The sequence below is a fragment of the Oratosquilla oratoria genome, chromosome 44 (assembly GCF_046742065.1).
Source record: "Oratosquilla oratoria isolate Oo_2021 chromosome 44, ASM4674206v1, whole genome shotgun sequence".
In the NCBI taxonomy this organism is placed as follows: Eukaryota; Metazoa; Arthropoda; class Malacostraca; order Stomatopoda; family Squillidae; genus Oratosquilla; species Oratosquilla oratoria.
In genome coordinates, this window is record NC_134820.1 from 14,344,925 (window position 1) to 14,372,834 (window position 27,910).

General features: G+C 40.5%; 1 protein-coding gene across 1 annotated transcript in view; it reads left to right on the forward strand.

Annotated features, from left to right (window-relative positions):
- Nucleotides 1-504: 504 nt before the first annotated feature.
- LOC143022433 (uncharacterized) overlaps nucleotides 505-27,910 on the forward strand; it is a 29,411-nt gene continuing 2,005 nt past the window's right edge. The window contains exons 1-5 of the mRNA XM_076180657.1: nucleotides 505-2,595; nucleotides 10,251-10,329; nucleotides 14,511-14,689; nucleotides 24,613-24,799; nucleotides 25,036-25,128. Coding sequence (XP_076036772.1) covers nucleotides 546-2,595; nucleotides 10,251-10,329; nucleotides 14,511-14,689; nucleotides 24,613-24,799; nucleotides 25,036-25,128 — 2,588 coding nt within the window. The 5' untranslated portion in view covers nucleotides 505-545. The remainder of the gene's footprint in view (nucleotides 2,596-10,250; nucleotides 10,330-14,510; nucleotides 14,690-24,612; nucleotides 24,800-25,035; nucleotides 25,129-27,910) is intronic.

Sequence of the window (27,910 nt, forward strand, 5' to 3'; positions counted from 1 at the left end):
AAGACTGTGAGGTTTGTGGATGGAGTAAAGGTAAGGTCACATTCAGGTCAGATTTGGCTGAGCCGGGGTTGGGTTGGGTTGGGTCAAGCTAGGTTGAATCGGGTCGGGTTGGATATGTTAGTAAGATCCAGCTTATGCTATGTATACGATGTAGAACCAAATAATGTAATCATACGATTCTATTCTAGAAAGTTCATTATCATAATTGTCTACTGCTGTGGAGCATTAGCCTTCGATCTTTTCTCGTAACTACGTATGGATGGTTTCGCTTCCCGATCTACCTGTAACTGCTACTTGTGGCTGTTCGAGCGCAATGGAGAGAGATAACAGGTTTGGCGGAATCTATATGCTCCTTGAAATAAACTTCTCATTGTCAGTTGCATAATCACAATTTCTTCAGGCACACAGTAACATAACAATTTTCTTTTCACATACAGGTAGCTTTTGCAGAACATACTGAACAGATCTTCAAATCAATATAGAATCGTCATCTGAGAAATAATAATTGTGGAATACTTCTTTTTATTTTTCGAATATTTTTCAACATGGAAACACTGAAGAAGAGTTCGAAAAGAGTATTGTATACGTTACCAAACTTTAAATTGACTGCTGTAATGTTGTTGTGTTTTTGTGACGTGACATTTGTCGGATCAGAAAACTCTGAACTTTCTCAGACCAACCTTTTTCAGTGGCAGAAAATTTCTTCGATCATCAAAGCAATTCTGAGAGTACAAGAAGAGAGTGCACAGGGACCTGAGTTCGAGGAATCATCTGAGAAAGCCACAGAACTGTTGGACAAAGCAAAAGAAAAAAAAGAAATAGAACATAAAATCGAAATAAGGTTGGGTCTTCAAACCAAAGATTCTGACGTAGAACTTGAAAGTAACCTGGGTATTCATGCATCAGATAGTAATATAGATATCCACAAAGGAGAAATAAACTTTGAAGCCGATGAAAGACTAAAGAAATATGTAACTGGCAAAGAACTGGAACAAGGGGTGAAGGTGGATGCGGATGTGGAAGGTGAGGTCATGCAGAGCGACGGCGGGAACAAGCTCAAAGACATCAAATCAATAACCACTGAGGGAACTGAATATGATGAAGTAGAAATGTGGCATGGAAAAGAGCAAGACGACATAATTGGTGTAGAAAAGGATATCAAGAAAACAGAAGGTGAACGATTCACTATCCGTATAAATCCACGTGATGAAGAGGGCTATACCCTCATACATGGTTTTCCTGGGATGGGAGGAACAGAATTCGTAGGAATAACAAATCATAAAAATTTGTACAAGTTTGATAAATTGCCATGGCCAAGTTGGTGTAGATTTATTCCGTTGAGAGACTGCATGAGTCATGAAAGTCCTCCACAGGTAGAGATACAAGAAAACACCGAGAAGGAAATATTAGAATTGGAGACAAATTCTTCAAGAAACGACGACATTGAGTCAGAAGAAGGTGGACCTTCAGGAGAACAAGCCCTCTGCGAAAGCAGTCCATGCAGTTCGAGAACTATGAATAACGAGTCCAAACCTTTAGGATTACCCGAAGAGCAGACGATGAAGACACCTGGGGGCAACGGTGAGGATTTAAAACTAGATAACTCGAGCACAGACAGTAGCTACCAGTCGAACGGAGTCTCTACCTTAGCATCGTATGAACATCTCTTTCCAAATACAAGTGAGACTACAAGAAACTCCACCCTCATAAAAACTACTACTATTCCATCGATCTCTTTTCCTTCCTCCATCTCTTCCGTGTCCGTTTTCCCCACCATCCGGTGGTGTGGTCCACCGGGCCACTTTTTCAAAAACAATGAGATAAATGTAACTTGTAACTCCAGCAGCATTCTGACTCAAACGACTGTTCAAGGCGACATAGAATCGGTGTTCTTCGTCAGAAGAGGGTCAAAGGTTATACTGAAGGAAGAGGAGTGGTTGCTGGAGGTGCCATCAGACGAATACTGTTTGGATGATACTGGCGATACTGACAACTTCACTGCCTACTATTGCACCCTCCCTACTATCCTGTTTCAACTTGATTGTGGACGTTATTCCGGATCACCTTGTGCACGAAAGTGTTGTCCACATGGAGAAATTATGAAAGAGAATGAATGCGTAAGTCTTCGGGAGGAGGACGGTATGATCAAACGGGGGAAGTCGCTGTGGCAGCATACCGAACTGGTGCCTATACCAGGCCTACCAGTGTGCCAACAACCACTTCCACAAGCTCGCAAGCATATACCGAAGGAAGATGGGACACTGCAAATGCCCAAATATAGTTACCCATTCCAAAATTATTGTGTCGAATATGTGCTGGATCAGGCCTCTGACAAACTCGACCAGCAAGTTTTTATCTGTGAGGAGAGCTTTCCAGCTCTCTTAACAAAGAATTATTTCATAGTAATTGGTTTATTGATCTCCTGTGTCTTTCTGGCTGCTACTTTGTTCTTCCATGCGGCGATTCCGGAACTGAGGAATCTACAGGGTCTCACTTTGATGTCTTACGTCGCTTCCCTCTTGATGGCGGATGCCACTCTCCTTGCCACCAAGATATATGCGCTGCACATAGCTCGAGCCACATGCATTGCCATTGGTGAGTCTTTTACAATTCCTCTTTGTATCACTTCTAAGTAACTGCATTTTTACTAAGTACAGTAGAAAATGAGGTCTTTGACACATAAGAAATTTTGGTCGTGAGTGAAAGAAATTCTTTCTTAAACTTTGTAACCAAGGGTATTATCTGCTTGTAGTATTCGAATAATCTATGATATAAAAAACAATTAAAATGTTGATACACGTACGCAGTGTCTAGGGACTTATGCCCCCAATTTTATATCCTATTAAGCAATATAAATAAGGAAGCATTAATTCTCACTTCCAGTCCACAATGTTTAGTACAGTTTACTATTGTTCAGCATTTGAAACTGTACAGTCGAGTGGAAAAAATGATAGGAAAACATAGGTTGTATCAGGAACTTTAATATAATCTGACATTTGGGAAGCAAAAATTCTTCAATGTCAGGCCTGTGCAGATCAACTGAATATACCGTATACCCTTTCAGTGGATCATCCTGCCGGACGTCTCAGAACGTCACCCAAAGTCAGCGCCGGGCGAAAAAATAAAGGACAGCATAAACAGAGAGAGAGAGAGAGAGAGAGAGAGAGAGAGAGAGAGAGAGAGAGAGAGAGAGAGAGAGAGAGAGAGAGAGAGAGAGAGAGAGAGAGAGAGAGAGAGAGAGAGAGAGACATGAGGCTCATAGACTTTGTCCAACTAAGAAGCGTAGCCTGTCCGTACGGGTCTTGAGAGGAAACTGAAGGGGGTTGGTGTAGACATTATTCATCAACCTGGGAAGGCTACAAATAATAGAAAGTGACTTGCTAATATCTTATTGGCTGCTGCTAATCTACTTTTAAGCAAGAGCGCGAAATAGCCATCGTGCTCCATTCTGGGACATCCGGCTCCGGCGGAAAGACCTACTGATAGTGGACATATATTCTACTGAAATCCACATGTCTTACCTGGGCCCCACACTTCCGCGGACAGGGAGCGAGAGCTATAGCTCTGCTGGCAAGGCTTAAGCGCTTCAAAACCGCAACACTGTCCATCAAACGTCGATTGTACTTAGCTTTAGCCAGGCCGCTCCTGTGCCTGTCCCAGGGATTGAGCAAGATGATATGTCCCACAAAAAACTACGACCATCAGAAGATTCAGAACGCCGCAGTCCGATTCATCACGGGTTCGCGATGGAGCGACTTCAGAACATCTGACTGCCAACATCCGTCCATTCAACCAACACAAACTACACATGAGACACCTAGATAAACTGAACGCCAATATTAGCTCCGTTGCTACCAACACTTTCAGTTCCCTTCTGTGATATTGTAATTCTTCATTCACTTTCAACTTTCTTCACTTTCTTTTTATCATTGTAGTATTGTAAGTCTTTTGTGGTAAATAGGATTATGATAGGAAGAGTTAAGGATGTACATGTGCTAAGGGGAGAAGGTGGGGGAATATCAGATCATTTTTTGGTGGAAGGTAAGTTGAGAGTGGAGGATAGGTGGAGAAGGAGGAAAGGGACAAAAGGTAGGGAGGTTCTTAGAGTGAACTCCTTGAATGAAAAGGAAAAGGAGAAGGAGTACGAAAAGAAGCTGAAGGAGGAGTGGGAGGGAGTAAAGGATAGAGCAGAGATGGGTGTGGAGGAGGAATGGGGATGGTTCAAGGAGGGAGTCTTAAAGTGTGCAAGGATGGTGTGTGGAACAAGAAGGACAGGGGGAAATAGAAGAAAGGGTAGTGAATGGTGGGATGAGGAAACAAAGAAGGTTGTAGAAGAGAAGAAGCGAGCATTCACAGATTGGTTACAAAAGAGGACAGGGGAGTCATATGAGAGGTACAAAGAAAAGAAAAGAGAAGTAAAGCAAAAGGTAAAGGAGGCAAAGAGGAGAGCAGATGTGAAATGGGGTAGGAGTATGACAGAAAATTTTGAAAGTAATAAAAAGATGTTTTGGAAAGAAATTAAGAGAGGAAGAGGAGGCGAATCAAGTAGGGAAGAAAAGGTAAAAGGTACAGATGGAGAGTTGATAATGGAAGAGATGGCAGTGAGGGGAAGATGGGCAGAATATTTTAGGGAGTTGCTAAATGTGAAGGAGGATAGGGAAGGAAAGATAGCTGCAGTGGGAAATACGAAGAAAATGAGAGTGATGAGTGAGGAGAACGGAGGAGAAATAAGGAAGGATGAGGTGAAGGCAGTTGTAAAGATGATGAAAGCAGGTAAGGCACCTGGTCTGGATGGATGTCATGCAGAATGTCTGAAAAAGGGAGGTTCAGTGATGGTGGACTGGTTGGTGAGATTATTTAATGTTTGCTGGAGAGAGGGTAAAGTACCGGAGGACTGGAGTAGTGCCTGTATAGTTCCTCTTTACAAGGGAAAAGGGGACAAGTGTGAATGTAGTAATTTCAGAGGGATTAGCCTGTTGAGTGTAGTAGGGAAGGCTTATGGGAGAATCTTAATTGAGAGGATTAGGAGAGGAACAGAAGGAGTAATTGGTGAGGAACAGTGTGGATTTAGTACGGGTAGAGGTTGTGTAGATCAGATCTTTGTGGTAAGACAGATATGTGAGAAAGCTATAGGAAAGGGGAAGGATGTTTTTTGGGCTTTTATGGATCTGGAAAAGGCTTATGATAGGGTAGACAGAAAGGCACTGTGGGAGGTTATGCAGATTTATGGGATAGGAGGAAAGCTTTTGGGAGCTGTCAAGAGTTTTTATGTGAGTAGTAGAGCATGTGTTAGGATTGGAAATGGAGAGAGTGAGTGGTTTGAAGTAAAGGTGGGACTTCGTCAAGGATGCGTTATGTCGCCCTGGCTGTTCAACTTATACATGGATGGGGTGGTGCGAGAGGTGAATGCTAGGGTAGTGAGTCAGGGATTGGAGATGGTTAAAGAAAATGGAGAAAAGTGGGAGGTGAGCCAGCTGTTGTTTGCGGACGACACTGCGCTTGTGGCAGGGTCAGAGGAGGGATTGAGGAAGCTGGTGGCAGAGTTTGGGAGAGTATGTGATAGAAGAAAGCTAAAGATAAATGTGGGTAAAAGTAAGGTGATGAGATGTACAAGGGGTGAAAGTGGCAGTAGACTGGAAGTGAACATTAAGGGAGAGCGACTGGAGGAAGTGGATAGTTTTAGATACTTGGGTGCAAGTGTAGCAGGAAAAGGTGGAGTGAAGGTGGAGGTAGAATGTAGATTGAGAGAAGCGAGTAAATGCCTTGGTGGTTTAAAGAGTGTAATGAGAAATAGACATTTGGGAATGGATGCGAAGAGGAGACTGTATGAAGGAGTGATTGTGCCAACAGCACTGTATGGGGCAGAAACGTGGAACATAAGAGAAGAAGAGAGAAGGAGTTTGAATGTGTTTGAGATGAGGTGTCTGAGAAGTATGGTGGGGGTTACTAGGCTAGATAGAGTGAGAAATGAGGAGGTGAGGAGGAGAACAGGGGTGAAAAAGGATTTGGGAGAGAGGGTTGATGAAAGAATATTAGGATGGTTTGGACACATGGAAAGAATGAGTGAAGAAAGACTAGTAAAAGAGGTATGGAAGGCAGATGTGGAGGGAGTGAACATGAGGGGACGTCCTAGGATGAGGTGGATGGATGGGGTGAAGGGGGCTTTGAGGAAGAGGGGAATGTCTGTGGAGGAAGGAAGGGAGAGGACGGAAGACAGAGGTGAGTGGAGAATGGTTGTATATGGATGATGTTGTGACTGCATGAGGAGGAATGGGCGGGGGGGGTGGGGGTGGGGGTAGTATGTGTGAGTAAATTTTGACGCAGCCCGAAGGGATTTCTCCCCGTCCTCTCCTTATATGCAAAGGGGGACGGAGAGGGGGGGTCGCCGATTAAATGAAGCGGCCTTGCTGTGGATGTACTGTATCTTGCGACACTGCTTCTGACCCAGGGCGGTGGGCAGGGTTCAGGGATGACCCGTCATCCAGGAGGTGCTCAGATGAGAGGAAGGGTGGGAGGGGTGTGGAGTGTATTTAGGGATGAAATGGGTGGGAGTGTTTTTATGCCTTTCCTTTTGTGGCTACCTCCCTTGGAAGGGGGAAAAAGCCTTGGTATATGTATGTATGTATGTAGTATTGTAAGTCACTCATCTGTTGGCCCCATGCCTCTTTCGTAGTGTATGTTTTCAGTCAAGTTCCATTACTCAGTAAACGAAGGGGAATTAAATTGAACTTAAACTTGTCTTAATTTTCTTCACGAATTCCTGTTCAATGTCTTGTCTTAGGTATACCAGAGGATTCCCACCTGGGATCCTCTTACACCCACCAAACCTAGTCTGCTTCGACGTCACTATTTAATTCATCCAATAATTTTGAACGTTATAAATAAGTCCCTTTAAGGGCGTGAATTTACCTCCGTGCAACAATAATTTTTCTCCTCCTGCACCCTTTTCTCCATTCAGAAAGGCTGTTATACTGTCTCAAGAAATAGTGCTTACGCAAGCAATCTTGTCACGAAGCGAAGTGGCTTAGCGTTAACATTTCGCAACATCAGCACCTCTATCGATACCCTAGCTTGTCCATCTCAATCTACCAGCCTCTTACACCAAACACAAACACTTGATCCGATACATCACACTCAAACCTCACTGTGCATACTGTTTCTCAGCCGCGACTCTCCCCCACGTTGTAAAAAAAAAAAAAAAAAAAAAAAAAAATATATATATATATATATATATACATATATATTATATATATATATATATGATATATATATATATATATATATATATATATATATATATATATATACATATATATATATATGAAGTAAGTTTGACTTGCTTCTTGTAGAAATCACACACACACTTCCCTTGAACAAAATCTCGTCCACATGCACAAATATTTACATATTTTTCGGTTAAGATTCATTCCTTTTTAATTATATCTTATACTACGTCTTCTCATTTCAATTTACCTCTCACGATTTTTTTTCTTGTTCCTACCTTTGTCTGCAACTATGTTTCCGACCGTTTTCCCTTTTTTTTTTTTTTTTTTTTTGTCCAAGTCTCCTGCTCATGCCTCATGAACCGCGACACAAGCCCAAATAATTATCCCTAAAAAGTGCTCAGTGGCAATAGCCCCCTTCCATACACAACAGCCATTTAATTTTCCTGCAGACTTTTCTTCCCTTAAACATACATATACCAAGGGTTTTTCCCCCTTACACGGGGGGTAGCCAAAAAGAAAAAGGCATAGAAATCACTCCCACCCATTTCATTTCCCATATATTCCACTCCCCTCCACCCTCCTCCCTCCCTCCTATCTTGGCACCTCCTGGATGACGGGTCATCCCTGCATCCTGTCCACTGCCCTGGGTCAGAAGCAGTGTCGCAAGACACAGCACATCCACAGCAAGGCCGCTTCATAATTTCGGCGACCCCCCGTCTCCGTCCCCTCATGCAGGAAAGGAGAAGACGGGGAGAAATCCCTTCGGGCTGCGTCAAATTTTTTCTCATAAATACTTCCTCACCCCCATCCCCCACCCACTCCCCCTCATGTATCACAGCCTTATCTACAGTATACATAACCCTTCTCCATTCACCCCTATCTTCTGTCCTCTCCCGTCCTTCATCTACAGACATTCCTCTCTTTTGTAAAGCCCCTTTCACCCCATCCATCCATCTCATCCTAGGACGCCCCCTCATATTCACCCCTTCCACCTCTGCCTTCCACACTTCTTTTACTAATCTTTCTTCACTCATTCTTTCCATGTGTCCAAACCATCCTAATACTCTTTCATCAACGCTATCTCCCAGTTCCCTTTCCACCGCAGTTCTCCTCCTCACCTCCTCATTTCTCACTCTATCTAGCCTTGTAACCCCTATCATACTTCTCAGACATTTCATCTCAAACACATTCAAACTCCTTCTCTCTTCCTCTCTCATGTTTTATGTTTCTGCCCCGTACATTGCTGTTGGCACAATCACTCCTTCATACAGTCTCCTCTTAGCATCCATTCCCAGATGTCTATTTCTCATTACACTTTTTAGTCCACCAAGGCATTTACTCGCTTCTCTCAATCTACATTCTACCTCCACCCCCACTCCTCCCTTTCCTGTCACATTCGCACCCAAGTATCTGAAACTATCCACTTCCTCCAGTTTCTCACCCTTAATGCTCACTTCCAGCCTACTGTCACTCTCTCCCCTTGTACATCTCATCACCTTACTTTTGCCCACATTTATCTTCAGCTTCCTTCTTTCACACACCTTCTCAAAACTCTGTCACTAACTTCCTCAATCCCTTCTCTGATCCTGCTACAAGAGCAGTGTCGTCAGCAAACAACAGCTGACTCATCTCCCACTTTTCTCCATTTTCTTTAATCATCCCCAACCCCTGACCTACTACCCTTGCATTCACCTCTCACACCACCCCATCCATGTAAAGATTGAACAGCCAGGGCGACATAACACACCCCTGACGAAGTCCCACCTTTACCTCAAACCATTCACTCTCTCCATTTCTAATCCTAACGCAAGTTCTACTACTCTCATAAAACCTCTTGACTGCTCTTAACAGCTTTCCTCCTATCCCATATATCTGCAGTACCTCCCACAGTGCCTTCCTGTCTACCATATCATAAGCCTTTTCCAGATCCATAAAAGCCCAAAAAATATCCTTACCTTTTCCTATAGCTTTCTCACATATCTGTCTTGCCATAAAAATCTGATCTAGACATCCCCTACCTGTCCTAAAACCACACTGTTCCTCACCAATTACTCCGTTTGTTCCTCTCCTAATCCTCTCAATCAAGACCCTCCTATAAGCCTTCCCAACTACACTCAACAAACTGATCCCTCTGTAACTACTACATTCACACTTGTCCTCCTTTCCTTTGTAAAGCGGAGCTATACAGGCACTCCTCCAGTCCTCCGGTACTCTACCCTCTCTTAAACAAACATTAAATAACCTCACCAGCCAGTCCACCATAACTGTACCTCCTTTCTTCAGACATTCTGCATGGCATCCATCCAGACCAGGTGCCTTACCTGCTCTCATCATCTTTACAGCTGCTTTCACTTCATCCTTCCCTAGTTCTCCTCCATTTTCCTCACTCATCACACTCATTTTCTTAGCGCTTCCCACTGCAACTACCTTTCCCTCCCTATCCTCCTTCACATTTAGCAACTCCCTAAAATACTCTGCCCACCTTCCTCTCACTGCCCTCTCTTCCATTATCATCTCTCCATCTCCACCTTTTTACCTTTTCTTCTCTACTTGATTCGCCTCCTCTTCCTCTTTTAACTTCCTTCCAAAACATGTTTTTATTACTTTCAAAATTTTCTGTCATACTCTTTCCCCATTTCACATCTGCTCTCCTCTTTGCTTCCTTTATCTTATGCTTAACTTCCTTTCTCTTTACTTTGTACCTCTCATACGATTCCCTCGTCCTATTTGTAGCCAATCCTTAAAAAAGAAGAAGAAGAAGAAAAAAAAACGATCTCGCGTGAGTGGGTAGTCTGTTTTAGGTAGTGTATATTCCACTTTGAAGAAGACTTGAAGTTGTAACATCAGATTACATTAGTGCTCCCGGTACAACCCGTGTTTTCCTACCACCTCTCCCACTCACTTGAAAATACCTTTTGTCAACTCACCTGTTGCAATTGTGCGAAAACAAATCTATGCGAAGTGTTTGTTCTTGCCACTCTAATGGGTAAAGAACATGCTTGAACTTATTCCCTTTCTTCACAGCATTTGTGTTGCAGTTATCCTTCCTAGCATCCTTCTTTTGGCTCAACGTGATGTGCTTCGACATCTGGTGTTATGTCGGGTAAGTTATGGACACTGAAAACAAAGCTCCTAGCTGTAGTTTCACAAATAATATTATCTGTGAAATACCACACATTCTTCACCAATTATAAATTATATTTGGTGAAGAACATATGGTGTTTAGTTCTGGCATTTTGTTTTCCTTCTACCCTTCAAATGTGGAACGTTCCAATTCAGTAGTTTATCCTCTAAAGTTGGATATGTAAACAAACTCGACCACATAGTATTAATTTTAAATGTAGGACTCTCACTTTTTTCAAGTATCAGCACTACTGTCTACTTATAATGTTTTCATTTTATTTATATTTTGCAATCGTACACTAGTATATTTCAACTACAGTAGGGGTCGGGTAACTTTTTTGGGTGTTACCTAAAAGGAATTTGTAGTAAAATGAATTTACCCCACACTTTAAAGTAATCTGGGGGACAAACCAATTTACTTATAGTATTTATGGATGATAAACAAACAAAAAATGTATATTGGGAAAATGTTTAATTGTTAATTTCATCTATCGTTAGGAAATAAAAGTCTGTCTTTTTGGCATGGAAATAGCACCCAAGAAAACATCGTAGGAAATCATTTATTTAAAAACAGAAATAAAACACTCTTTTTAGCCATGGCACACAAGCAAAACTATTGACCATCATGTATTTCAATTTCGTACAAAAACAAAATAAGAAAATGTTATTGAATTCACTATTATGGTGAAAAATGTTTATCCTTTCTGGCATAAGAATGGCACACAAAGAAAAACAATGAAAAAAAATATTGAAAACTTTAATATTTTAATATCAGATTGAAATCTTTAATATTTTCACATCAGCATCCATAGGCTTTGGAAAAATGATACTGTTTCATCTTTGATACAACAAACTCAATGTCAGGGATTTTTTATGTTACTGCTACTAGGATGCTGTCTTCAGGATCCAACCGGTTTCTGTATTTTGTTTTTAGATTTACAAGGGTAGAAAAACCTTGTTCGCAAAGGTAGGTTGTTGCGAAAGGTAGTAGCATTTTATTTGCTTCCTAATGTGCAGTTTTATAAGCCTTTACAGTTTTTGACATCCAAAATCTTGAGAGGTCATCCTTGGTCTTAAATTCCATTCTTGTTTCACAGTTGGAACGAATTTCAATAAGCTCTTCTGCCAATCCTTCAGGCTCTTCAAGCAAATCAGCCAGTTCACATTTGAAGGGATTTACAACCCAGCTGACATTATGTGAATCAAGTTCTGGAAAATAGTCACAGAACCTATTCCTAAGTTTGGTCAGGTGCCTTGTGACTGACTCCTTTATGTGAAAGGGGTAATTGGTTGTCGAACACGTTGGTTAAGCCCCAGATACCCCGTTCACACATCACTGTCTGTCGAACCGCGTTCGACGAACCGTGTAAACCCCCTCTAAGACTGCAGTCTTGACAGTCTTCCAAAGACTCTCCCAGGTTTGGAAAGGCAGCACTCTTTTTGGCATTGGCTTCCTGGTTCCAATACTGAAGCTTTGATACAAATGGTGAATTTTTTTCCTTTGCTAACATGAGATTGATTTTCTTCTCTTGCCATTCCTTGTTCAGTTCATCTACGTGCCCAATAATGTCAGCTAAGTATGCAAGAAGAGCTACCCAGGTTGTTTTTCTGAACTTCTCTGCAAGTGTGTGTTTTTGATCAGTCAAACATTTCTGGTTCTGTTTTAAGAGCCCACACTCTATTCAGGACATTTCCACGTGAAAGCCACCTCACTTCCGTATGGAAAAGAAAGGTTGAATATTCAGCCTCTCCATCTTCACATAAATCACGAAACATCCTCGTGTTTAGTGCTTGCCCTTTTACAACATTGACAATCTTAACTACATCATTTAACACATCTTCCACTTCTGGTTCCAAATTCTTCACAACTAATGTTTGGCGATGCATCATACAATGGGTGGCTAGAATATCTGGATTCTGTTGCTTGGCCAAAGCCACAAAACCATTGACGTGACCAAACATGGCAGGAGCTCCATCAACTGATACTGCAATACAATCTTCCCACTTCAAATCAAAACTTTTTTTTTAAGCATGCATCAATCTTATTGAACACATCAATACCACGAGTTCTCAACTCATGAGGAGAACATAGCAACATTTCCTCTTCAATTTCATCAGAGCCCCTATATCGAACGCATACCATCAATTGTGAATTGCTACTGACATCTGTAGTCTTGTCAAGTTGAATGGCAAACTCTTTACTCTTTTTTACTGACGAAATCACTTATTCTCTCACATTTTCTACAAAGATGAAAATTCTTTCTTTAATAACTCTAGCAGACAAAGGCGCTGTATTCAGTTGTTTAGCTACTTTCTGCCCACACGTTATTTCTTCCATTTTCACAGCCGCAGGCTTGATTAAGTCTTCACCAATAGTGTGCGGTTTCTTGTTTTGAGCAACCAACCATACCACTTAAAAACTAGCTATTGCTGCTGAACGTTGGTCAAATGCTGCACTCTTGTCATTTTCCAATCTCTGTCTCTTCACTGTTTTTTCCCCCCCAGATTCTTAAAGTATTCCCTTGGTTTGGAAGACAGATGTGAATGAACCTTGCCAAGTGTCTCTTCAGTTGATTCTTTTTGAAAGACTCGGCAGTCAGTACTTTCATACAAACGACAAATTAAGGCTTCATTTGTACTTTGTCCTCTATTTCTGTGAAGCCATAATTGGAACTCTGCCTGATATGTTCTTTTCCTTGCTGATGCCATCTGAAAATGAAAAACAAATCTATCACGTTTTTATGTATGATTGTGTTTTGATTTTCTTGCTGGTAGATTTCGTCGCAAATCCATAGTTTTTTTCTATTGTGGTAAGGTGAAGTAAAAACAGATTTGCGACGAAAACGGTTAGCAAAATCATTCAAAACACAAATTAATATGTAAGAAAAAATATTATCTTCATGAATTGTGAGATGGGGGAACAATCTGAAATTTTACCACATAACCAAGGCTATCAACACCTGCACCACACGCCTCTTTACACCACACACCTGCAGCAATTACACGTACGATGCAACATGAACTTATTTACCACACTAAACGTTAACCATAATCACTGTCAGTCAACAGACTTCCTCCACCAACGTGAACTGCTAGTTAAAATCAAGCATAATCGTCCAGCCAGCCATTCCATGACGTCATCCCAAGACTATCCAAGCTGCCATCACCACAACTACCACCTTTCACTCCTGCTCTTCTTCCCATTATCCAGGACTCCCCTGCCTATGATCGTGGTTGTTCCTCCCTTAACACGCCACGACCAGGTCAAAAATCCACCAGGTAGATGACGAGGGGCTAAATAAAGACAGATAAGTCAAGGAGCAAATACCACCACCAAGACAACAGAAAAGCGGTCTCACTGAGGGTGAAAAACAGTTTCAATACCATTTCAATACGGATGAAACAGTTTCAATACTGATATTTCTCCGTTTCCGTAGTTTTAAAGATCGTGGGATCCTCGATGCATTCTTTTTCTCTAACTTTCATATTTTCTCTCACTTAGCACATCCACATCCGTATCCATAGCACGTCCATTACCCCCCAGAATTCTAAATCACCCCATTTGGGGTAATTTACCACTGTTCCCCGACCACTGAAGTTCAGGGTCGATTTGTCCAAAAAGAAAGTTGGAAGGATTTATTTATTTATCTATTTATTTATTGTGTGGATGGGGGTTCTCAGTAATTATGTGCATCTAGATCACACTAACACGTCTGCATAATTTTATGCTTTCTGTCTTTCACACCAGGGCTTCTGACCCAGGGCGGTGGGCAGGGTGCAGGGATGACCCGTCATCCAGGAGGTGCTCAGATGAGAGGGAGGGTGGGAGGGGTGTGGAGGGTATTTAGGGATGAAATGGGTGGGAGTGTTTTTATGCCTTTCCCTTTTTGGCTACCTCCCTTGGAAGGGGGAAAAAAGCCTTGGTATATGTATGTATGTATGTATGTCTTTCACACCACCCTCCTCATGATTTGGGCAGTTTGTTTGCACTGGACTGTTCATTATGAATATGTAGATTTAGGGACTGGAAATTTTAAAATTAAATTAGAATATTTACATGTTTCTATTATTGCAAAAAAAAAAAAAAAAAAAAAAAAAATTACAGTATTTATATTTCTGATTATTATAATGTAACTTTCACTACCAATTCCAATATCACAGGAAAACGATCCAAATGGTTCCTATGACTACTAACATGAGAGATGCCGAGGAAGATCATGTGAGGTACATTCGCTACGCGTTATACGCCTGGGGCACGCCCGTCGTTATTGTCGCCATCACGTCGGCGTTCACCACCGCCATAAATTCCACCTTCCGTCAAGGGGTATGTTGGTTTCACGGTGAGTATATTTCCCTCGTTATGGTATGAAACTAATTCTTTGGAACGGAGAGTCTACTCAAAACATGCCCTGCAAAATACTGAAAGGAGCTTTTACACGTAATCCAGAAGAAACTTAACAGGGCACATGCATTGAAAAAACAGTTACATATTCAGAACAATGCATTAAAACGTATAATTGTCTACTTCTAGTTCAGCAGAAAAACAGAACAATCAAGAAATTTCCTTTACGATAAACAGCATAGACAACTCAATAAAAAAAAAAAAAAAAATCACGCCAAACTGTTGAGTAGCATACTGGATGTTGGCCTGACCTGGACTCTACATTTTCCCATACAAAGAGCGAGGGCAAAAACTCCTCTGAGCAGGCTGAGGCGTTTCAAAGCCACTGTCGATTGCATCTAGTGCAAGTCAAATCAATACAGTGTCAATATCCGAGGCCAGGGTTAAATCAGATGACATACATACATAATACATACATACATACATACATACATACATACATACATACATACATACATACATACATACATACATACATACATACGTACATACATACATATACCAAAGTTTTTTTCCCCCTTACACCGGAGGTAGCCACTCCTACCCATTCCATCCCCTACATACTCCACTCCCCTCTATCCTCCCTCTTATCTTGGCTCCTCCTGGATGACGGGTCATCCCTGCATCTTGTCCACTGTCCTAGGTCAGAAGCAGTATCGCAAGACAGCACATCCACAGCAAGGCCGCTTCATTAAATCGGCGCCCCCGCTCTCCCTCACTTCATGTAGAAAAGGAGAAGACGGATAGAAATCCCTTCGGGCTGCGTCAATCTATTTCTCATACATACTTCCTCACCCCCCCACCCCCCACCCATTCCCCCTCATGCATCACAGCATCATCCATACACAACCATTCTCCATTCATCCCCATTCTCTGTCCTCTTCCATCCTTCCTCAACCTAGGTCGACCCTCATGTTCACTCCTTCTAACTCTTCCTTCCATACCTCTTTTACTAGTCTTTCTTCACTCATTCTTTCCAACCCTATCTCCCAACTCCCTTTCCACCCCTGTTCTCCTCCTCACCTCCTCATTTCTCACTCTATCCAACCTAGTAACCCCTATCACACTTCTCACACACACACCAAATGACACACCAAAAACAACTATTCCTATCAGATGGATTAGAACGTTGCCGTCTGTTTGATTATGGGTTCAAAATGGAGTCAGGCGAGACAGCTGTCCTTATACTAGAATCATGTAACCCATTGTCACCTGCCACGGGAGGAGGGCGTTTTTGACATAGAGATGGATATAAAAAGAAAACTATCGAAAAGGCAAATTAACTCTTTGGTTCAATGGCCATCCAATCCCGTTATGGGTCAGTGACCCACGTATTTGTTCTGCTATGCAGGGCCTGATGACAGGCATCCTGAATGATGAGTTATGTCTCAGTAACGTAGCAGTAACGAGGTGACCCCTTAAAACAGTGGTTCTCAAACTATGGGTCGCGAGATCAATTTTGATGGGTCACAGGGACACGAAAAATTCTCACGTTTTCAGAGTATTTCAAATACTTGACTAATTATTTTTTTCTTTTAATTTAGTTTTCTGAAGGAGATGCAGTGCCATGGATTCTGTTAATTTAGTTTTGTTAAAGAAAAGCTGTACACATAATTTTGTTCCCAAAGTAAAGGGTATATATCGCTGTCCATTTTCTTTCTCTTTACTTTATTCTGTGTCGCGAAGGAACTGAAATGTTCCAAATAGGGCCGCTCACGAAAAAGTTTGAGAACCACTGACTGCCCTAAGACTCTGAATCTGAATCTGAATCTGAATCTCTAGGAAAGACCACCTCGCTTGCGCGGGATCGTTTTTTGTGGGAGGGGAAGAATGTCTGTAAGAAAATGAAAAGATAGTAGCGTATAAAAGAGGGCTAGCAACACGTCTCCTTCGTCCTCTATTTTTATGCCTAGACGGGTGATCTCTCCAGGTGCAGAGATGCACGCCGTCTGGAGTACTTGACTAAAATATTTGAGTTAGGCATGCCCTGAGTCAAGGAGCTACACTACCTGGCCGACACCACACGGCCTGCGACTATACTCGTACTCCTCCCTCCTCCCTCACCAGTGCCTAGATGGTGGGAATGTACACTCTCCCACAATCACTGGGATTTTTGGGTTCAGATGTATGCCCAAATCCTAGTCTCACCCTCGTTGGTCTCTCTCTCTCTCTCTCTCTCTCTTTTCTCTCTCTACCTCCTCTCTCTCTTTCCTATTGTTATTCGTTTTATCATCTTTCGCCACTTCTCATGTTTCTTCTCCTTTCTCTTTCTCTTGCCTTCTCCGTCTCTCGCTCCCCTTCTCTCTCTCTCCATCTCCGCCCTCCTCCTTCCTTTGTTGTTCTGGTGTTCCAATTCGCGGCAGAACCAAATCATTTCCACCGTTCAGTTCCGTTCCGTTCGTTTCCATTGCCGCTTCCGTGCGGGGTACGATCATTGTTCTCAAGTAGACTTCGTCATTATGCCTTTGCGGGGAAACGCCCCTTCCAGCCTCGATCAATCGCCCTCCTCGTTCCATTTCCATTCATGATGAGGATTTTACTCGCTCCGTTTTACGTCGAGTCACTTCGCATCGCCTTGCTTCGCTTTGTATCGCTTTGCTTCGCTTTGTATCGCCTCGCGTTTTATGACCTTACTTTGCCATGTACGAGTATAGCCTCGCCTTGTATCGCTTCAGTTTGCCTTGTATCGCCTCGCTTCGCGTGGTCTCGTTTCGCTTCGCTTCTTGCCTCGCTTGACCTCTCTTCGCTTCTCGCCCCTCTTCGCCCTTCTTCGCCTAGCATCGCCCCGCTTTCTCTTGCATAGCGGCTCTCAAATCGCTCCACCGCTAACTTATCAACTACGCACAGTCAGATTCCAAAGTTCGACGACAGAATTTGCATTCGGCAGCATTTTGAATTTGGTCGACAGAAAACGTAATGTAACTTCTCCACCCACCGCCACCACCGAGAGGCTGCCACAGAGGTGAATAAAATCACCTAGCGACAGGTGCAATAAGGAGAGTGCCATCTAGTGGTAGAAAGTAGAACGCAATGAAAGGGGCCACCAGGTACGGAGGGGGATTAATTTAACCCTTCTGCCAAGAGTGCCACGAACTACGGGAAGAGTGACAGGGAGTATGGGAAGAGTGTCATCAACTATAGGAAGAGTAACACGGGCTGTAGGTATAGTGTCACCGACTGTAGGAAGGGTCTCACGAACTATAGAAAGAGTTTCACGGACTATAGAAAGATTGACATTGATTATAGGAAGGCTGTCACCGGCTATAGGAAGAGTTCCATGGAGTATAGGAAGAGTGTCACGGACTGTAGGAAGGGTTCCATGAACTATAGAAAGAATGCCACGGACTATAGAAAGATTGACACTGACTATAGGAAGGCTGTCACGGACTATAGGAAGAGTTCTATGGATCATAGGAAGAGTGTCACCGACTGTAGGAAGGGTTCCACGAACTATAGAAAGAATGCCACGGACTATAGAAAGATTGACAGCCTTCCTATAATTATAGGAAGGCTGCCACGGACTATAGGAAGAGTTCCATGGATCATAGGAAGAGTGTCACGGACTATAGAAAGATTGACACTGATTATAGGAAGGCTGTCACGGACTATAGGAAGAGTTCCATGGATCATAGGAAGAGTGCCACGGACTATAGAAAGATTGACACTGATTATAGGAAGGCTGTCACGGACTATAGGAAGAGTTCCATGGATCATAGGAAGAGTGTCACGGACTATAGGAAGGGTTCCACGAACTATAGAAAAAGTACCACGGACTATAGAAAGATTGACACTGACTATAGGAAGAGTGTCGCGGACTGTAGGAAGGGTTCCACGAACTATAGAAAGAGTTCCACGGACTATAGAAAGATTGACACTGATTATAGGAAGGCTGTCACGGACTATAGGAACAATTCCATGGATCATAGGAAGAGTGTCACCGACTGTAGGAAGGGTCTCACGAACTATAGAAAGAGTGCCACGGACTATAGAAAGATTGACACTGATTATAGGAAGGCTGTCACGGACTATAGGAAGAGTTTCATGGATCATAGGAAGAGTGTCACCGACTGTAGGAAGGGTTCCACGAACTATAGAAAGAATGCCACGGACTATAGAAAGATTTACACTGACTATAGGAAGAGTGTCGCGGACTGTAGGAAGGATTCCACGAACTATAGAAAGAGTGCCACGGACTATAGAAAGATTGACACTGATTATAGGAAGGCTGTCACGGACTATAGGAAGAGTTTCATGGATCATAGGAAGAGTGTCACCGACTGTAGGAAGGGTTCCACGAACTATAGAAAGAATGCCACGGACTATAGAAAGATTGACACTGACTATAGGAAGGCTGTCACGGACTATAGGAAGAGTTCTATGGATCATAGGAAGAGTGTCACCGACTGTAGGAAGGGTTCCACGAACTATAGAAAGAATGCCACGGACTATAGAAAGATTGACACTGACTTAGGAAGGCTGTCACGGAGTATAGGAAGAGTGTCACGGACTGTAGGAAGGGTTCCATGAACTATAGAAAGAATGCCACGGACTATAGAAAGATTGACACTGACTATAGGAAGGCTGTCACGGACTATAGGAAGAGTTCTATGGATCATAGGAAGAGTGTCACCGACTGTAGGAAGGGTTCCACGAACTATAGAAAGAATGCCACGGACTATAGAAAGATTGACACTGATTATAGGAAGGCTGTCACGGACTATAGGAAGAGTTCCATGGAGTATAGGAAGAGTGTCACCGACTGTAGGAAGGGTTCCACGAACTATAGAAAGAATGCCACGGACTATAGAAAGATTGACACTGATTATAGGAAGGCTGTCACGGACTATAGGAAGAGTTCCATGGAGTATAGGAAGAGTGTCATGCACTATAGGAGAAATGTCACGTACAATAAGAAAAGTGTCACGGCCCATAAGAAGGGTATAACGGACTATAGGAAGAGTGTCACGGACTATAGGGAGTCTCACGGACTATAGAATGCAACGAACTAAGGGAAGAATGTCACAGATATAGGAAGAATGCCACGTGATATAGGAAGGTTTATCTTCAATCATCCTAGGGAAGGGATTTGACTACTAGGATGATTGAACTTAAACGTTCCATTAAATATGGACAAGAGAGCTCAGCTGTGTCCCAACATGTTAAGCAATTTAAACATTGTTTAGATTGGGACAAAGCTGAGCTTATTTATAAATCCAGATGTGAGTTCAGGAGAAAAATGGTAGAATCTACTATCATTGAATATCAGCCCAATATGAATATTTCAAAGGGGCAATGGTCCCCGGATATAATGTCCGGACTCTTCATCACCAACCTATTGAAAACTCATTTGCCTCCTGACCTCACATACGGAGTGAGCCGAGGGTAGAGACCTCTTCCCATGTTCCCCTTTCCTTTGTTAAGGGTGCTACTTAAGCAGCACGCTCTCTCTTAATTGTATCTACTGAAGAGGATTGCAGTTTGCAATCGAAATATATAGATTCCCCGTTTCCAGTCTTTTCTACTCCAACAGTGGTTTCTACGTGATATATATATATGTATATATATGTATATATATATATATATATATATGTATGTATATGTATATATCTATATATATATATATATGTATATATCTATATATATATACATATATATAAGCTTAAGAAAGAAATTAATTTCTAATGCATTTGCTGTCGTTTTCATCAGAATATATATATATACATATATATATATATATATATATATATATATATATATATATATATATATATATAGAGAGAGAGAGAGAGATAGAGAGAGAGAGAGAGACTGATGACTTCCCCCCAGTGACCCCCCACCCTCAGACTCAAATTGACCTCTCCCACTATCCTCTGTAACCTTACCCAGGTATTTCCAGTGACCTCACCCAAGAGTTCCTACTGACCTCTCCTGCTTCTCCCGATGACCTCACCCAACAACTTCTACTGACTTCTCCTACTTCTCCCAGTGATCTCACCCAAGGATTCCCGACGACCTATCTTAATCTCCCAATAACCTCACTTTATAAGCAGTACAGGTCAGTCTACTGACATTATTCTTCATCAGATCTTCGCCTACAGCAGCCCTTCAAGATAGATAGTTATAGTTCTTCTCACCCTGAAGAAGCCTCTGAGAGAGGCGAAAAAAAAAAAAAATCATTTCTATTGTACTGTTAAATAGATTTATTATAATCGTTGGCATCCATCAGCTCCTATCACTACCCCCTTTCACATGATATTGAAATCATGAATGATGTTCAAACCTTGAACTATGGGAAAAGTTATTCTTGAAACTGAAGATATTGAATATCAAAATAGCCAAAGCTTTTAGCGCAGTTGACTTCAATAATATATATATATATATATATATATATATATATATATATATATGTGTGTGTGTGTGTGTGTGTGTGTGTGTAGTGTTAAATGCGACGGAAATCTCAGCGTTGATTATCTTTTTCTGAAGACTTTCAATTCTTCAAAAGAGGCGTTTTTCATTCTTACTTGAGGAATACAGGAATTCTCCGAAAGTGTAGGCCATGGAGACGAATAAAGTCGATTCTATTATTTACTAGCAGGACGTTTCGTAACTCTTGTTACATTTTCAACTGAATACAATTGTTTTGATACATGGTTATAAATGGAAAAAACTAACATTGGGAAAGGTCTATACAAATTGCTGGACATTTAGATACATGGCGCTCCGTGGGGAGTCTTATCGGGGGAGTGGCGAAATGTCCCTACTAGAGGGAAGGGTCAGGAGATCACCACTCTGGATGTTTATTGAGGGTGATAAATCTTTTATATAAAGGGCTTTCAGTAGTGAAAGGCGATGGACATCATCATTCCGGTCCAGGATTATGGTGCCTTTAACCAGAAGTTCTCTCGTCGGGGGGGATTCTATGTTCGTGTAGGTAGTGATTTTTGATGGATCCTGCTTGTAGGTTGCAAGTGAGGCGTCTGGAGAGGCGAGTAGTCGTCATTCCTACATAAGAAGTACGAGTTCCACAGTCCTTGTAGATGACGTTTCTCCTCTGGAGGGGCTCTGGGGGAGGGAAGGGGTTGTTTATTAATAAAAGGTTGGAAGACTTCTTAGACTGGTAAAAGATAACTGAAATTGAGATATCTATCTTCGGGGATCGGTTTTACATTGCGGCGGATGATATTCTCCATAACTCTTTCTTCAGTTTTATGTGCTGATATCATGTGGCTTTTGTAGAATAGTAAATAACAGAATCGAATTTATTTGTCTCCATACCCTACATTTTCGGAGAATTCCTATATTTCTTAAGTAAGGATGAGAAACGTCTCTTTCGAAGAATTGAAAGTCTTAAGAAAAAATAATCAACGCCGAGATTTCCGTCGCATTTAATACTACATATATTAGAGAAAAATTGCTGCCGAAATACACAAATATATATATATATATGTATATATATATATATATATATATACATATATATATAATGTATATATACATATATATGTATATATATTAGTGTTGGGACAAGTACTCGGAATCGGAATCGAGAATCGAAAATATCGGAACTTTTTCTGACATCGGAATCGGTTATTCTTTAGAATTCGTATGTTTGCAACTTCAATTTTTATTACAGGTAATAATAAGAAATAAATATTTTGTTTGACGACTTTAAAGTGTCAGTAGAATCTATAAATCTTGATATCCAAAGTATCAGTATTTCTAAAGAAGTTGAGAACGTTTAGAGAAGAAAGAAATTGCAACGCTAAATGGTTGTAATAGAATAGATAAGAACATCATGAGTTTGATACTTGATAACAGACATCAGCCTCATGTAGAGTTGCCAACTTGGCTTTTGTCCCGCTGAATTTTATGTTTTTATTATTTTATAGCTACCTTTGTAATTTTAACGTAATGCACGAGAATTAGTTTATAAGAACTATAACATGTAAGAAATATCCATACAACATTTACCGCTTCATTCGCCAAAAAATAGATACGCCAATTATTATAAATTCGGCCGTTGCCGGCTCCTCATCTAATCCTAACTGGCAATTCCTCTCAGTAGCAAGTGACAAGTGTTTTTCCGTGCAAGTTCTATGACTGACGGGTGTTTTTACAGTTGTTATTACTAACAGGTAACTTTTAGCACTTATTACATTTTGCAATACCAGAAACCAATCGCTAATGCAAATACAGGATACATATTTCAGCCAAACTGTTCTATTCAGAAAAGTATGGCTCTTGTTCGTAATCAGAAAACGTATTGTTCTTGTTCGTAATCATAAGATTATAATTTTGAGTCCATGACATTTTAGTGAATAAGTAAAGGCAGGTTTTTCCGTATTGCTAGATATTTAGAATACTGTAGATCCTTGTTGATTGTATGATTTTATTAGATAATAGAAAAGAGACTGCCTCTCTTATCATAACACACATTAAAGTCATTTCTCACTTTTTTGATATGGGAGAAGAAAAGGGTCTGTTTGATGGGCTGAGTTCAACACTGACAGCATGGAAAGCCTCTTTCATTGATAGATTTTGCAGTTACCTAAAGGACAAGAACTTAATACTGGCAACATATCTTGATCCAAAATTCAAGACTACTTTCTTAGAAAGTAACTACCAAGGAATGCCTAATGAAGAGGCTATTGCGGTTTAGTTCACCGAAGAAAGTCAAAATATTTGTACTATAACTGAAGGAAATTTTGACGCCTCTCCTAAAATACCACAAGGCATAGACTCATTTGATGTGTCTGGAGAGAAAAGTGATAATGAAAGTGACTTTACCTTCAGCTTTGAATTTTTTTTCTTTGAATTAAAGAAAAAGGGACAAGAGCAAATGGAGCTTACGCCTACCAAAGGATGTGATAATGTAAGTAGCGAAACTAGGAACAAAAGAATGTTGATAGAACATGAAATGTCCAAATATATATATTTTTTGAAGAATATAGAAAATTATGAGACTCCTTTGCAGTGGTGGAGATTAAATAAAAATTAATTTCCAATCATGGCATTTTTTGGCAGAAAATATTTGTCTGCACCTCCCTCTTCTGTTGAAAGCGAAAAATTATTTAGTGTTGGAAGGGCTACTTACTCACCGAAAAGAAATCAACTTAAAGGTGAAATCGGTGAGATGCTAATGTTCTTACATTACCATCTAAGAATATTGGGACTTGGATATGAATAAGTACCCACAAGGAATCTATTTAATTTTTTTTTCTAAACTTTTACCCTTTTCATTTATTTTAATAAGAAACTTTTTTCTTTTTTGCACTAACAAAACCATTTATGTTCCTTCTGAATGCATAATTAATAAAAAAGAAATACTTTATCTAAAATGTATTTATTTCTTAAACCAGCTTCAGGGTTTGAAAATAATCATGAATTCATTGTAAGTATCGGAATCGGAATCGGAATTTCAATAAGGTATCGTGACTCGTATCGGAATCGTTATGAAATTTCGTATCGTCCCGTCACTAATATATATATATATATATATATATATATATATGTATATATATACATATATATATATATATATATATATATATATATATATATATATGTATGTATGTATGTATGCATGTATGATCTAGAATATATGGGATATTTATTCTACCCTGGACTTTTCTAATATTTCTCTTCTTAACCACCGCCTCCAATTAATCCAGTGAACCTATCATTTATTTCTTATTATATAAACAATATCATATAGATTCTCAGATCCTTTTGCATGGGGATTTCTAACATAATATCTATTCCTCGATGTTTTTCATTTGAATAGGTGCAATGGGAGAAATGGTGTTTTACGAGCGATGTCTAATATGTATCTCCCCAATTTTTTTTTCTTCATTCTAACAGGTGATGAGGTAAAACTGGTTTTCTTCTATGCCCCATCCGGTATTCTTTTCATTGCAAACCTGGTGCTCATCCTTCACACGGTCGTGCGGTTGTACCGGAGTGGCGACGCCGTTCGAAGTCTACTAACGCGCACCCAGTCCGCAACTCCTTCTAAAATTCAGTATTACAACCGAGCTCATCTTAGAGAGTAAGTGATGGGCACGTGTGTGTTTGTTTATACTCTTATTCTTCCTGCGTTCTATCTACCTTTCTCTATTTTTTCCGTGTCACATATCTTTCATTTTCGCTAACTCACATCTTCTGTTTACCTATTCCCTTTTTTAATTTGAAAGTAACCTATTGAGTATCTTAGTTTTCCGTACACTACCCAGCATTCCATATAACTTCATTTACAGTCACGTGTGAATAATTTCTTAATTTCAGGTTCTGGTATCGGTTCAGCTTCTACTCCATCATGGCCATGTGCTGGGCTGCCGAAGTGCTCTCCTGGTGGCTTGTAACTCCTAAGGAAGTCTGGTAAAGACGCTTGAATTTGCTAAAACTTTGGTTTCATGAAACAAAAATAGTGTTTTCAGAGCTAGGACACTTGTGTAACAAATATGATATATTCATTCATACATTCTATTTGGCAATAACTTTTTTGACATAACGGCCATGAACGACAGTTACTAAGTGATTGTTATAACCAGAACTGACTTATACCAGTGGTCATACGAATGATCTTTGGCAAGGTCTTATGTTGTATGAGCGCTCTAGCCTCACATATTGCAGTGAATAATCATTTTCGTAATGTATCATAACTAGGCAGCGGTAGACATTCAATCTTTGTTGTTCAGCTCTCTAGATCGTTTGAGGTAAAGGCGGGTGTAAAAATGAAATTATTCGTTCAAAATGAATATACGAGTCGAGTATTATAGCCATAAAATTATTTAAAATAGGTTTCAGAAGTCTCCGAGATATGCTACTACCTTCACGATTGATGCAAATGACACGCGCTCTTCGGTCAGTTGATCATACGGACACTCGTTGATGATTTTCTTTCATGGGATGACCTGTATGATGTACATGAGATCAACCATGGTGGACCACTAAGAAACGGCTCAGGTGGGAGAGTCACTTAGAGTGGTGGCAGAAGAAAAAAAAAAAAAGAAAAAAAAAAAAAAAAAAAAAAAAAGTGGGAGTTAACAAAGAAATAATGATAATGATAATAATGATAATAATGATAATGATAATAATATTGATAATGATAATAATAATGATAATAATAATGATAATAATAATGATAATAATAATGATAATAATAATGATAATAATAATAATAATAATAATAATAATAAAAGAACCGGTAGCAAGATTTCGCTACAGGGGAGGGGAGCAGGTAGATGGGCTAGAACATAAGTACTGCAGTAGCTGAAGAGTCACAGTGGGGGCAGCGGGTGTCGTCTTGAGGGCAAACAGGGGCAATCTTCTATGAGCATCTGTAGGCTAGACCAGAGGTGAGGAACCTGCAGCCTTAAGGCCGCATGCGGCCTTCCGGGCCATCAAGTGCGGCCTTCTGCGGCCTTTGCTATACATATTATTTTTTTTAAAAGACCTTGAATATTTTTTTAGTCTGAAATCATTATACACCTGAACCGTACACCACGCACATAGATGAAAGCAAAGTTAACCGTGTTCAGTGATGTCACTCCCAGAAATTGGAACGATTTTTATACATATGTATATTTAAAAATATATATATATATTTTTAAACTGAAATTTTAGGGAGGGGGGTGGAAAACTTACACCGTTCCCTAAACAGGGATAAAATAATTGAAGAAAAAAAAATTGTTCAGTGCGGCCTCTATGTGGGACGATGAATTGTAAGGTGGCCTTCATGCACAAAAAGGTTCCCCACCCCTGGCCTAGACGAAAGAAGAAAATATGGGCTTAATCCCCTCTCGAATAAGGACCCTATAGAGTAGCCGTTTCACACCTTGTAGTAAGCTGTACCATCTCGTCAACGGAGTGCCCTGTTTCCTCGACCTGAAATTTGTGTCCTCGCCTCGATCCTCACGGCTTGTATTGGGTTGGCTCAGCTGCCTCTGTTTTTGCTGATCGTTCTGCTGCTTCGTTTCTTGATACTCCGACATTACAAAGGATTACAAATTCGTAACATGCTGACAGGAGACCTTTTGGTCCATATCTAGGTCGGATGCGAAAAAAAATCATATTAATAATAAAATAATAAATAAAAACTATGATAATGTAAATAACAAATAAAATACATGAATAAATTCATAGGTATAGTTAAATAATAAACAAACAGGTAAATAGTAAATAATAATAAATTGACATATAACTAATAATAAATGAAAATCAGACAGACAAATGATAACAAAACAAAAACAAATAATATAAGATAAATTATAATCATTACAGCATCTTACTTTGGTATTTATCTAAATGATTCTTAAAGCTTCGAACTGAACTACATTGCACTACCTGTGCAGGAAGTTTATTCCATTCATTAACTATACGGTTGACAATGCTGTTTCAACCTACTTCCTAAATGAATCTATTTCCGGACAGTTTGAGACCATTGTTTCTTGTCTGATTCTCATTCAATGTAAAAATTTGGTCACTTTTGATGTTGTCAATTCCCTTTAGAATTTTAAAGACCTGTATCAAGTCACCTCTGAGTCTACGCTTTTTTAGGGAAAACAGATTCATATGTTTTAGTCGATTTTCGTATGATTTATTTTTGATATTTGGAATCAGTTTTGTGGCTCGCCGTTGTACTTTTTCCAGTCTGTCAATGTCATTAATGAGATTCAGTTACCACACGGAAACAGCATAATCCAAATATGGACGAACTAAGGATTTATATATTCTAATAGCTTGTTAATAACAGATGGACTTTTACAGTCAAAACATCGCGCAATAAGTCCTAGAACCTCACTTGCTTCCTCTAAGGCGGAAATACACTGCTAAGGTGATTTGAGATCACTAGCCTCCCTACACTCGGAGTCACGCTAATGGGTGCGTAATGTGTGGTGCATAGACCGATGAGTACCCATGATCATCACTCTCCAGCTTTATCCTTGGATCATGAAGGTTGCTCTTACCGTGTTGTCGGCGGAGTCAAGGGAGTAATCCATGTAGTAGGCTACAGAGTTCTTGAAAACATGCTGCTGCTCACCACTGGCTTCGTCGCCTCCTGCGTCGCCGGGCTGAAGGGTCCTTGGGCATACATACATACATATACCAAGGCTTTTTTCCCCCTTACCAGGGGGGTAGCCAAAAAGGACAAGGCACA